The sequence below is a fragment of the Antechinus flavipes genome, chromosome 3 (genome assembly GCF_016432865.1).
Source record: "Antechinus flavipes isolate AdamAnt ecotype Samford, QLD, Australia chromosome 3, AdamAnt_v2, whole genome shotgun sequence".
In the NCBI taxonomy this organism is placed as follows: domain Eukaryota; kingdom Metazoa; phylum Chordata; class Mammalia; order Dasyuromorphia; family Dasyuridae; genus Antechinus; species Antechinus flavipes.
In genome coordinates, this window is record NC_067400.1 from 432206457 (window position 1) to 432220666 (window position 14210).

Below are 14210 nucleotides of genomic sequence, written 5' to 3' on the forward strand. Positions count from 1 at the left end.
ACAAGGTTGAATACTCCTTTCTCTTATATTCTGAGAAAGGCCAAGAAAAGAGGTGGCATTCTGTCTCTATTCCACACTAGGACTTTCTCTCTGTCACTATCACTCAAACATTTCTCCTTTTTAAAAGTTTATTCTATCTTGGACAGATCCTTGTTTCTGTCTCTTACAAATTTCTAGGTTGCTCTTTTATTTTTTTTTTTTTTCTCCAGGAACTTCCAAACTTATGATTTTTTTTTTCTCTGCTCCAAACCTGTTCTCTTTAAAAACCTTGGTCTCCATAATGCTTTCATTCCCTTGACTGAATGCCCTGCCTCACTTGACTGAATTTGCCCAGAAAACAAAATATGGACTAATTCAAGACAAGATTCAACAGTCATAAGCACATCTGATACCTTTGAACATGCTTCAGAGAATGTCATCAATAGAAATAAATTCAATAACATAGAATCTATTATTCTAGTCTAGTCTAGTCTAGTATTTAGACTAATACTACTTGCTACAATTGGATGAAGGTCTATAAGAAGTACTAAGTTAAGAAAAGATGTGTGACTTTTGAAAGCTTGAGCTTATATTCCCAGAGGACACTCTACTATTGAGATATTGGCAGATATTGGAATTATACTAGATTACAAGTAATCTACAACAAGATATAGGAAAATAGTTGTTACTCCATAAAGTCTGCAATGCATGGTCATAAAATCATGCAATGATGAATAGTGCAATTAAACCAAGAAAAAAACTCTGAATTTGGCATAGAAATGATTCTATTGACCTTAGATGACAGCATAGGTAGGAAAGAAACCTTGCAGTATTGCTCAGTGTGTTCAAAGATCAGCACTACTGACTTAATACTGCTCATTTGGAGGGTAAAGGACTCATTTGCCTCTGGAGTAAATAGATTTCTTTCTTTTTTTTTTAATTTTTATTTTTTAAAATATATTTTATTTTATTTTATAATAACTTTATATTGACAGAATCCATGCCAGGGTAATTTTTTTTTACAACATTATCCCTTGCACTCACTTCTGTTCCAATTTTTCTCCTCCCTCCCTTCACCCCTTCCCCTAGATGGCAAGCAGTCCTTTACATGTTGAACAGGTTACAGTATATCCTAGATACAATATATGTGTGCAGAACCGAACAGTTCTGTTGTTGCACAGGGAGAATTGGATTCAGAAGATAAAAATAACCCGGGAAGAAAAACAAAAATGCAAATAGTTCACATTCTGTTGGAATCCTTACTAACTGCTAAGTAATTAGAGTTGATCTAATCTTACAAGAAGATGTTTTGGGCAGAACCTGAAACAAGGTACTAAGTAGACCTACCCATAATCCCTCTCTCTGGAAGGAGCATAAATAGGCCAATGGGCCAGTCGGAGAGTGCTCTAGAGAGGAAGACGCTACAAGTCGAGATTTCACCGGAATGACATGAAGAGTTGGAGCTGGCTGGAGGCTGAAGAAAGCAGAGGCAGAGGCTGAAGGACCAGACCTTTGGATTTGGTGACATTCGGAGAGAGCTCTTGGAACCAAGCAGACAGATAGGCCTCTAAGCTAACCGGGTTATATTGGGATAATAAAAGATCTGAACTTTTATCACCTGGCTGCGTCTTTGAGAAGAAAAAGATCACCACATTTTGGCGCCCTGAACGTGGGACAAACAGACCCCTCAGTGGATTTCAGTGAAAAAGCTCCGATCCTGATTCAAGTGGAAAAGCCTCTGATCCTGATCCAGTGGAAAAAACTTCAACCCAGAAATTAGGGTGAGTGCAACAAAGAAATTTTGTTAGAAGAGTTAAAGTAGAATTTCAGCTAAGATGGGACAGATATTTAGAAAACAGCCTGTTTCTGTTCAAGGAAAATGTTTAGAGAGCATTATTAATGTTATGGAAAGCCAAGGTTTAATTATAAGTTTACAGCAAATCACTGAATTTTTACAAACTGTAAAGGAAATATGTCCTTGTTTCTCTCTTGATAAGGAATTAGATCTAAATGAATGGAAATTGGTTGGAGAGGATCTTTGTCAATTCTATGATAAAAATGGGCCTAACTCAATAATTAATACATATAATGTAATACAATTGGCTATAAGAAGTTATTTAAGTGATAGAATGATGAAAAGGAAAGTACAGGAGGAAGAAATGCCAACTTTACTAGGTGAAAAGGAGGACGAATCAGATGAGAATGGATTTAATTACAATTCTGAGTATGATACTTCACAGCAGGAGGAATTAGGTGATTCCACATCTCATGACCCTCCCCCCGCAATTAACCCTTCATGGGTGGAACAAGGGGGAGGGAGAGAGGCAGAAACACAGTCAACTTCTCCTATAAAGCAGAATTTGACAAGATTAGAAAAAGCATTAATTAAAGCAAAAAATGAAGGAGAAGATATATCTGATTTTATAAATGCATATCCTGTGATTGAAAAGATTGACTCTTCAGGTCAAAAAGAGAGAAAATACACTCCTTTTAATTTGGAAAAAATTAAAGATTTGAAAAAGGGTTGCACTCTTTATGGGGCTACATCATCTTATGTGAAGATGTTACTGGATAATTTGTCTTATGAAATCCTAACCCCGAATGACTGGAAATCCATAACGAAAACTTGTCTAGAACCGGGACAAAATTTATTGTGGCTTTCGGAGTTTCATGAACTATGTAGGATTCAAGCCCAACGCAATAGGCAAACAGGAGCTATTGTACAAGTTGCTTTTGACCAACTAGCTGGTGAAGGTCAGTATGCAGAGAGTTCAGAACAGATTTATTATCCCATAACAGTGTATGAGCAAATTTCTAAGGCTGCAATAAAAGCTTGGAATTCTCTCCCTGGACAGAAAGATGGAAATAATGTTTTCACAAAAATAGAGCAAGGTCCCAATGAACCTTTTGCAGATTTTGTGGGACGTTTACAAACAGCTGTAATAAGAACCATTGGAGACAATGCAGCAACAGAAATAATGACTAAACATTTGGCTAAGGAAAATGCCAATGAGGTTTGCAAAAGAATTATATGTGGGCTAGACAAAGATGCTCCTTTAGAAGAAATCATAAGACGCTGTGCCACAGTGGGCACAAATGCTTATTATGCCCAGACTATGATGAACATGGAAAGACAAGGTCCTTCTTGGCAGAGGAATTCTAGAGAAACTCGTCGATGTTTTCAGTGCAGAAAAATTGGACATTTGAGAGCTCATTGTAGATATGGAGATAGAGTGAGAAGACAGGGTGAGAGAAAACCTAAAACCCCATGTCCAAAATGTAACCGAGGCTTTCACTGGGCCTCTAAATGTATATTGACCCAGAGGAATGAGAGGCAGGGCCCAGCTCTAAAGTATCAATCAAAGGACAGGTGGGGCATGATAGCAGCTGAGGTTACACCCAGAGAGACTTTAGAAATTCAGAACTCTGATGTCATCAACCAACAGAAAAGCAATCAGGATTACAGTTGGGAAGAATACAGGCCTTTTAAGACAACAAGACAATATCCAATGCAAACAGCTCCAATGTAATTACCAGATGATGAGGAGAAATCCCAAATTTGGTAAATAGAAGGGAATTAGATTAACTGCTTGGGGAAGAGGATCTGCTTATATTTCCACAGATGGAGAAAGAATCAAATGGCTGACAAGGAGACTGTTAAAAAAGACTTTTAAAATCTTCAGGAATAATTGGATTTCCTGACACAAGAGGAAACTGTTTTAGTTCTTGAAAAACCAGCAAGAATCATTGGGTTCCCTGAGATGAAAAATTGTTGATGAGACTTTTTGCAGTACTTCAGAGCTTACAGGAATTATGTAGGATTCAAGCCCAACGCAATAGGCAAACAGGAGCTGTTGTACAAATCACTTTTGACCAACTAGCTGGTGAAGGTCAGTATGCAGAGAGTTCAGAACAGATTTATTATCCCATAACAGTGTATGAGCAAATTTCTAAGGCTGCAATAAAAGCTTGGAATTCTCTCCCTGGACAGAAAGATGGAAATAATGCTTTCACAAAAATAGAGCAAGGTCCCAATGAACCTTTTGCAGATTTTGTGGGACGTTTACAAACAGCTGTAATAAGAACCATTGGAGACAATGCAGCAACAGAAATAATGACTAAACATTTGGCTAAGGAAAATGCCAATGAGGTTTGCAAAAGAATTATATGTGGGCTAGACAAAGATGCTCCTTTAGAAGAAATCATAAGACGCTGTGCCACAGTGGGCACAAATGCTTATTATGCCCAGACTATGATGAACATGGAAAGACAAGGTCCTTCTTGGCAGAGGAATTCTAGAGAAACTCGTCGATGTTTTCAGTGCAGAAAAATTGGACATTTGAGAGCTCATTGTAGATATGGAGATAGAGTGAGAAGACAGGGTGAGAGAAAACCTAAAACCCCATGTCCAAAATGTAACCGAGGCTTTCACTGGGCCTCTAAATGTATATTGACCCAGAGGAATGAGAGGCAGGGCCCAGCTCTAAAGTATCAATCAAAGGACAGGTGGGGCATGATAGCAGCTGAGGTTACACCCAGAGAGACTTTAGAAATTCAGAACTCTGATGTCATCAACCAACAGAAAAGCAATCAGGATTACAGTTGGGAAGAATACAGGCCTTTTAAGACAACAAGACAATATCCAATGCAAACAACTCCAATATAATTACCAGATGATGAGGAGAAATCCCAAACTTGGTAAATAGAAGGGAATTAGATTAACTGCTTGGGGAAGAGGATCTGCTTATATTTCCACAGATGGAGAAAGAATCAAATGGCTGACAAGGAGACTGTTAAAAAAGACTTTTAAAATCTTCAGGAATAATTGGATTTCCTGACACAAGAGGAAACTGTTTTAGTTCTTGAAAAACCAGCAAGAATCATTGGGTTCCCTGAGATGAAAAATTGTTGATGAGACTTTTTGCAGTACTTCAGAGCTTACAGGAATTATTAGATTCCTGGCACATGAACTAATGGACAATGGATTGCTTATGGACTATTTCTAGGACTTATGGACATGTGTAAATTTTCAGGTTGATTTATGTTGTTACATTACTACTAGCCTGTGTTATATTGCTATGTGCTTATGTAAATTATGTATAATGCCTCCCATATTGATGGATTTATGTATACCATGTATATCGGTTACAAAGTTCTGGCCCATATTGATGGATTTATGTGTACCCCCTCAGAAACCCCCTATGTTTTAAAACAAAAGAAAGGGGGAGATGTTGGAATCCTTACTAACTGCTAAGTAATTAGAGTTGATCTAATCTTACAAGAAGATGTTTTGGGCAGAACCTGAAACAAGGTACTAAGTAGACCTACCCATAATCCCTCTCTCTGGAAGGAGCATAAATAGGCCAATGGGCCAGTCGGAGAGTGCTCTAGAGAGGAAGACGCTACAAGTCGAGATTTCACCGGAATGACATGAAGAGTTGGAGCTGGCTGGAGGCTGAAGAAAGCAGAGGCAGAGGCTGAAGGACCAGACCTTTGGATTTGGTGACATTCGGAGAGAGCTCTTGGAACCAAGCAGACAGATAGGCCTCTAAGCTAACCGGGCTATATTGGATATAATAAAAGATCTGAACTTTCATCACCTGGCTGCGTTTTGAGAAGAAAAAGCTCACCACAACATTCAGTAAATAGATTTCTTATATCTAGAAGGACATAGGAAGGACTTAAATATCATGGTAAAGATAGAATATTTTATATGGCATACTAGATTTTAACATAGGCCTAATAAACCAGAATCATAGAATCTTAGAGGCCAAAAAGGACCTCAAAAATCATCTACTGTCTCTTTCACTTGCTCCTTGACAAATGGTCATCTGGCCTTTACTAAAAATCTCTTGTGAGATAGAAGTCTATTCTCTCTCAATCTGTTGCACTTTTGAATAGCTATTATTGACTGGGAATTTTTTCCTCCTTAGATCAAACCCTACTTCTTCCCTCTAAGGTCAGGCAGAAGATAACTGATTCATCTACAATATAACAGTCCTTTAATTACTTTAAAAATAGTTAGCATGTTCTTTCTGTCTTTTCTATAGCCAAAATATACATAATGCCTTCAGCAGATAATCATATGACATAAACTTTAAGTCCTTCATTTTTCTGGGTATCTTTCTTTTGATATTCTCCAACTGAACAATTATTTTACTAAAATGTAGCACCAAAAATTGAATTAAATGCTCCAAATGTGATTAGACTAGACAGGGTACAGTGGACTTTCATCTTCCTACTTCCCACTACTATGCTTCTTCTAGGGCAACCTAAACCATTGGTTTTCTTGGCTGCTTTGTAATACTGTAAATACGAATCAGAGAATATTTGTTTTAGATAACATACTCTGGGAAGGTTTCCATGTGGACTTTCCCTATCAGGATCCATTTTGATCAATGTTGAGATTCTTTCAACAAGCTATTCAAAAGGATGCTAGCCTTGTGGAAATCAATATCTAGAATGAAACCTTAGCATTCTGTTCTTTTCATTTCAATTAATAAGCATTTATTTTCTCTCCCTCCTTTTATCTCTCCTCCTGAAGAAGAAAAATGAAGAAAAAAACCTATTGTTACCTACAAAAAAGTCATGAAAATCAAATTCCCACTCTTGGCCATGTCCAAAATTATATACTTCATTTTGTGTACTAAGTCATAACCTCTTTGTCAAGCATTAGGAAGCATTCTTCATCATAAAGCCTGCCCAAGGGAAAGTTTTCTTTGCCTTCCTAAAGGGAAACCATAAGTCATTATTTAGGGGCAATATTCCCCTTCCCTACCTTGGCCTTCTTTTATATTAAGAATGTCAAGACAGAATTAGTTTTTTTCTAGTATCATATCTACCTGTGAGTCATAATGCAATGATATCACATTTAGAGTATCAATAGCTAAGCTAATACTTATAAATGGTGGGGCAGCTAGGTTGTACAGTGGATAGAGCATCAGCCTTGAAGTCAGGAGAATCTGATTTCAAATATGGTCTCAGACACTTAATACTTTCTAGCTGTGTGACCCTGGGCAAATCACTTAACTGCCTCAGCAAAAAAAAAAAAAATATTTATAAATGGTCTAAAAACTCTGATATTTAATCTTCTTTATCTATTTTCCAACCATTCTGTTACAATCATGGCTGAAGTGAAGAGGACCCTTAAAACTGAGGTTCATTTTCTATTTTTCTTTGTTTCATGATGTGATATGGTCAAAAAAGCTCATTATCAAGTGGCTAGACTTATGGTGATGAACTTCTTCATATATAACTATGTTCTTCCTTAGAAAGTAAATACCCTTTATTCCTGGGACTGTACTTGAAGTCTTTCTAGCAAGTTCTACCGAACTTGACATATTTTGCATTTTGATACCATAGACTTTTAAGAGCCTGTCTTCACAGACTTTTTTTTTTTTTTTACCCAGACAAAAATCACAAGATTCTTATATATTCATTCACTTGGTCTTAATTAGATGCTGTGCTATTTAGTTTTATAGTTCCTAATAAGTTTGTGTGTAGAGAATGCATTGGATAGAATCATGAGTCAAAAAATTATCTGTATACATTGAGCTCTGTAGTTCCAGAATTCAATAGGATTTTCATACAGTATTATACATATATGTAAATATATGTATAACATTTATATTTATATATAGATATTATGTATATGCATATGCATGTCTATATGTAGCATATAACCTTTCCTACCAACAATCAAACCAAGGGGATTTTCTATAAATACTCAATTAGTCATTGTACCTTAACCTCCTATATTTTTGAGTTTCCTTTCCAATGAATAATTTCTTATACTCTTACAACAATAAATTATTTTATTGATTGCCAGATTATTGCTAATTTTGATTTCTAAAGGAATATGTTACTAGACAGTTTTAATATTAAATATATTATTTCCACATGTACATATAGATTTTATCTTAAGAGAAGTAATCTCAGAGCTTCCCAAGTAAGTTAGAAAATTCTAGATGAAAAAACAATTTATATTATTTTCCTTGTGGAAAATAGCAGATCCTCTGCCTCAATTTTATTCATCCTATAAAAGGAAAAGTCAAAGAAGATAGTAAGTTATACTTTCTAAAAAGTTCAACTTTGCTACCTCATGGTAGCAGGAAGGTGATTCTGGATTCCTAAAAGATTTGTTAACAGGTTATAGATTCTAACATATCCTAGAAAGTTGTAAAATCATCAAGCATTCATTGTGTGTTTGTCATCCCATTCCAGTCAAGGTATAAGAAGGTCATTATTAGAAAGTTGATTACCAGGTGATGAAACTTTGGTGGGGTATTTACTCATGAAACCATATACTAAGACATGGAGGTTATAATCTATATTTGTAGAAAGAATATCCACATGGGTGAAATCACTTACTTTAAAAAAGTAAACTCTGCATGGTCACGGTTGATATTTCATTTACATTAAGCCTACATTAAATTGCCATAGTTTAATTATTATGAAAATTTTAAAAATAGTTCTTTTCTTCCATCTGTCAATTCATTCTATATTAAAAAAAACAATGGGTACCTAAACCTTGTTAAATAAAAGACTTATGGGGATTAATTGCATTTTGAATGGATGAAATTGTGATCTTTTTTATGAAGCATGTTATGGAAACTTTTTTTTAAAGGATGGGTGACTTTGCAGATATACATTATAGATGTATATATCTATACATATGTATATATCTATACATATGTAGATGTAAAGATAATTGAAAGGGAAGTGTAAATTATTTCAGTGTTTTGCATCTATAAGTGTGATATATAGCTTTTTTTCTACATATGTTTTCAAATTTGATCTGTTTATAAAAAGAGCACTGAACTTGAGGTCAGATCTGGATTTAAAGTTGTGACTCTACCATTTTCTTGCTCTCTGATCTTTGGCATGTTAGAAAAGTATAATGAGGTAGGATGATGCTGTGGAAAGAGGACTAGGAGTCAAGTGAGACCTGGATTCAAATTTAGTCCCTAACATTTATCAATGTGATCAAAGACAAGATATTTAATCTTCAAGTGCCTTGGTTTCTTTATTTGTAAAATATTTGCACAGGGTTGTGGGGAAAACATATAGCACATGTAAAAGTCCACATAACATAAAGCACCTAACTATTAAAAAATCCCAAAAATAAACCATCTAGAGCTTTAAACGAAAAAGAACAATATTAATATAAAATCTAGTACTCCATCAACTCGTGAATTTTCAGTTTTTGAAATTTGCCACTAGATGGCACTTATGTATCTGTGATTGTCACCTTAGTGTCTTAACATTCAGAAAGAGCTGAGATCAACACCTTAAGCATTGAAGTCAGAGCTTCCTCTCAATTTCTTTTTCTCTTTCCTAATAGTCACTCCTCTTACTTTGATCCAATAGTCTTTCTATATTAGGGTTTCTTAAAAAAATTTTTTTTCTAGCATCTCTTTGGCATTTGGTGAAACCTATAGACCCTTTTGCAGAATAATGTTTTTAAATGCATGAAATAAAATACATCATATTTCAAAGGAAGTCAATTATATTGAATACACTTATTAATGTATACACACATACATACACATACTCATATATGCATATGTGCATATATATGTGTGTGTATATATATACACACACATATAAACACACACAAACACATGTATTTAAAAGTTCATGAACTCCAGGTTAAGAATTCCCCTGTGTATACTTAAGTGTATATTTTCTATTTTTCATTCTATACTCCAGATCATAGCTGATCATTGCCTCCCACAGCACTCATACACTAATTTCTTTCCTTCTCCCTGCTACTCCTAAATATGGAGCATGGAAATATTTGTACCATCAGCTGCTTTGTTCAATAGATCCTCCAAACAACAAGTCCTTTGTGCTACTCACAGAGGGGTACCTGTATTACTTTCTGTTATTCCCCTTCCCCCAGCCCCACATAACCCCAAACTTCTGATACTATTCAGGAGACAATAGGGACATAGTGAATCAGTTCCTTTTAAACCTGGCAGAAAAAAGCAATTGTCTGAAGCACACTATTTTAAGGCCATATACACATCTTAAATTAGTATTATAATGAATTTCCATACATATACTTATTAAAATTAACCACAGACAACCATCTAATATAAATTGAAAAAGTATCACAATTTTTTTTTTACATAGGAGGGTATGTCATTAAAATGGAACTTTATGTCCAGAAAGTCAAATTTAAAAAGCAAGAAACTGATTCAATACGCATGTTGCATAACCTTCCATATAAAATCTTCAAGTTTCACCAGCCATGAATTTGAGTGACTATCTTTCTTCATTATTCACATATTGGTGTGTATTCCTAGGAACAATACTTCCCAATTTGTTAATTTGTTATACATTTTTACCTCATCTATTTTTGGCACATAGTTCTACTTCTAGATTAAAGTAACCTATTCATTGCTACAAAAATATCCAAGATATAGTCCAAGCAAGCAAGTCTAAGTAAACATGCAAGCATACATGTTAGACTATAGTGTTAGTATCCTATGGTAATAGTATCCAATTATCCTACTCCCTTTTATGGAGGACTGGTTGATAGAGGCTGTGACTTTTTTGGGTGCTACATGGTTTGTACAATTAAGCTATCATTGTTGTTTTTTAACACTATCTTGTTAATGTCATGTAACTTGAAGATTGTTATTATAATTAACAAAGTTGTTATTCTTGATATCTGTGATTTAAAAGATTTGATGTATCCCTTGATGTAAATTTCATAATTTTCATAGGAGATGACACTTTATTCTTGGGAAATTTTATGAAAGATTGGTGGAAAAATGTAACTTGATATATGAAAATCTGATAGCTTCCCAGATTTACAAGAACACATCTATTCCACAAAGTGAGGAAAGTGAGGAAAGTAGATGTTGGAGATATATGCTGTGACACAGTATAAGTAAACAAAAAGAACAAAAATTACCCAATTGGAGTGAATACATACCTCATCTGTCATTAAGGTTGCAATTGATCTGCCAATCTCATGGTACTGCTGACCCTTTCCCAGTGGCCCCAGAAGGATAAACAAAAATCTGCAAATAACACAGGAAAAAATGTCACCAGAAAAAATTCTGTTTCATGCATTATAGAACCATATATCATTAAATGCACCAATGATAAAAGGGCTATCAATATGGATCACTCATTTTCATACAATTTAAAGTTTAAATGAGAAATTATAGTATGTTTTTGTTTATTTTCCTTGTTCTGGTGAGTCTTTAATAGAAAGAGAGGACAGGAGAGATTTGTGTTCTACTGTGGTCTTTCTTTTTAAATTTTTATTTTTTTAGAATTTATTTGTTTTTACTATACATTGCTTTATGAATCATGTTGGGAGAGAAAAATCAGAGCAAAAGGGGAAAACCAGGGGAGAGGAAAAAAACCTCAAAGACAGAAGTGAACATAGCATGTGTTGATTTACATTTAATCTCCATAGTTCTTATTCTGGATGCAGATGGCATTTTCTGTTCAAAGTCTATTGGGATTGCTTTGGATCACTGAACCATTGCGAAAAACCAAATGGTTCATAGTTGATCATTGAATATTCTTGCTGTTATTGTGTATAATGTATTCCTAGTTCTGCTTGTTTTGCTTAGCATCAGTTTGTGTAAATCTTTACAGGCCTTTCTAAAATCAGCTTGTTCATCATTTTAAAAAATAGAACAATAATATTCCATTATCTTCACATGCCATAACTTATTAGGCCATTCCCCAATTGATACCATGGCCTTTCTGATGTCAATGTTTTTTCTTTTTCTCTTAGAAGATTGGTTTTTGAGTCATTTTATGGAATGTATATAATTCACATCAGGGAACTTGGGACCACAAGATACTCCAGAACTACTACTGTGTAAAAAGGAAAAAGAGTAAGAATGAACCTTTGTGAAAGAAAGGAATGAAATGACTTTTATACAAAATAGAATGGACAGTCATGGGAAAAAGGGAGGGGTCCTTCCTTTTTGGAAGACTATTGAAGTTTATGAGAAGAAAGAAGTCTATGTTTCAAAAATAGAGAGGCCCATGTAAAATGCATATTTAGTAGCAAAATTGTATTGAGAAGATACTAAGGAATTCTGGATAGGAAAAAAAAATCAGAGCTCCTGATCCAAAAATATTACCCTTGCTAAGTTAGAGTGGGTTAGGGGAAGAAGGGAACTAACCCATATTTTGACCCATTTTCATACTTTATTAAAAGTCTAATCTTTTCTATCCTGGTTAGTTCTTTTCACTAATTTAGTTTTATTGAATTCAAGTAGAGTTTTCAATTAGTTCTTTATATACTCTATTCCATATTGCCCTCCACTTAGGAAGAGGATACAGAATCATCCTATCTCTCATAAGGTAAATATTTAATACTTCAAATGAAGTTGTCCAAGTTCAATACCACTCTGGATCTTGCTATCCTATCCTATTTAAGGTTATTTAAGGTTGAAAACTGGTAGCTTTTTAACTTGAATTAAAATAGTTTTCATAACTCTATGTGTTATTATTTAAGAAGAAAATTCAGAAGCTCTTTATACTATATGTATTATATAGTCTGAAGTTGTAGGATCATAACTCTTAAGGTGAAAGAAACCTGAGAGGCTATCCTATAGAATCTCATTTTATAAATGAAGAAGCTCACTTTGGAGGAGGTTGTACATCTTGTCTTACTCAAAGTCACAGGTAAATGTAAGAGATGGGTTTGAATCCAGGACATTGGATTTCAGATCCAGAGTTCTGTTCACTATGTCCTATCTGCTTTTCTCCCTTAATTTTTCTTTTTTTCTCTTCTTTTTCCTAGTGGTTATTGGATTTTAAGTAAATTTAAGTGTAAAAGTACTTATTATAGACTAAAAAACCCAACAAAAACCTGGAGCAATTTTATGTAGTAATTTGTGTATGGGTACTTTATCCATAACAATTCTTCTGAGAAACTTACTAACCTATGTACTTTATGATATTTTTCATTTTCACATTCCACAAATTATTTATTTATATAGTTCTTTTTTTATTTATTTTTATATAGTTCTAAAAAACTATTTCTTGACATTTTTAACTTGTAATGCCTTTATTTTCAAAATGTGTCCTTTTGCCCTACCAAGAAAAAGATAATTAGAAACCCTGAATGGCTTTCTTTGTACCATTCATTATCTCTACACCTCTAACGTTAAATTTGCTATTATTTTCCACCTTGCCTAACTAAATAGTACAGTCTTTTTTTCCTTTCTCTTCTTAATGTGGAAAACTACATTGCTTTCTACATATTTTTGCTGTCTGTTGAAGAGAGTTCACAAACCTAAGATATTTTTCAAAATGAGTTTATAAATGTATGCTGGTGTATATTATGACTTATAAATTTATCTCTAAATTTTATTTCCTTCTGACATTCGTCTTATCCCTAGCTCTAAACAAGTAACATTAATACAGAGCCCATCAGAATTTTTCTATGTGCCCAACTAAATAAACTACTCTCATTCCAATATCATTCAATCGAATTCATGCAAGGGGAATTTGGGGTCTTGAATCTGAATCCTAGATAACAACTTAGTTAATCCTAAATAACTACCTGTCTCTGAACAAGTTATACTTGGTAGTATTTATAGGTAAACATTAGACTTGATAAAACATTTAAAATTCCAATTTAATTTGGTCAACGTGACCTAGTCATAAAGTTAAATAATCAATCAGAACTCCCCCTTCACCCCACTGAGTTTTAAACAATATCAATACACATATTTCCTTAAAATTTCACGATAAACTGACAAGTTCTGCTCTGTGAGACCAGCAGAGAAATGAGCCAAGAAAAAAACTAAGCCCTTTCAATTCCCTTCCAAAGTTTAGAGAGCTCTCTTTTCTTTACCCTCTCCAGTGTTTGAAGAATGGTCTTAGCTCCTAATTAGAGGTTGCTGCTACCAGTAGTGTGTATCCTGAGGATGCCCAAAAGGTAGCCCTTTGATAGAAGGTCTTTCATTTTTTTCCTGATGCAGTGACTTAAATATTCAATATTCGTACAGAAGTGTGGCCTTTTGTTATCTGGAGAAGTAATAAATTGCTAATACACCATCAGAAAGGGTATTTGATTGTCACTCATTCTGAGGCAATGGGATTCTGGCCATTCAAACTATAGATGTAATTCTGAGTAGACAGGAGAATTATTGTTGTTTGTTCTTCATTCTCAAAGAGGACCATGTTATCAGGAAGGTGATGCCATAACATGCAAGTGATAGCATTAGAGTTGGGAGTTCAAG

General features: G+C 34.5%; 1 protein-coding gene across 6 annotated transcripts in view; it reads right to left on the reverse strand.

Annotated features, from left to right (window-relative positions):
* Positions 1-14210, reverse strand: part of SLC4A10 (solute carrier family 4 member 10) — a 366372-nt gene that overhangs the window by 77871 nt on the left and 274291 nt on the right. For all 6 annotated transcript variants that reach the window (XM_051986269.1, XM_051986272.1, XM_051986271.1 and 3 more), the window contains one exon: positions 10925-11012. In XM_051986269.1, the coding sequence (XP_051842229.1) occupies positions 10925-11012 (88 nt within the window). The remainder of the gene's footprint in view (positions 1-10924; positions 11013-14210) is intronic.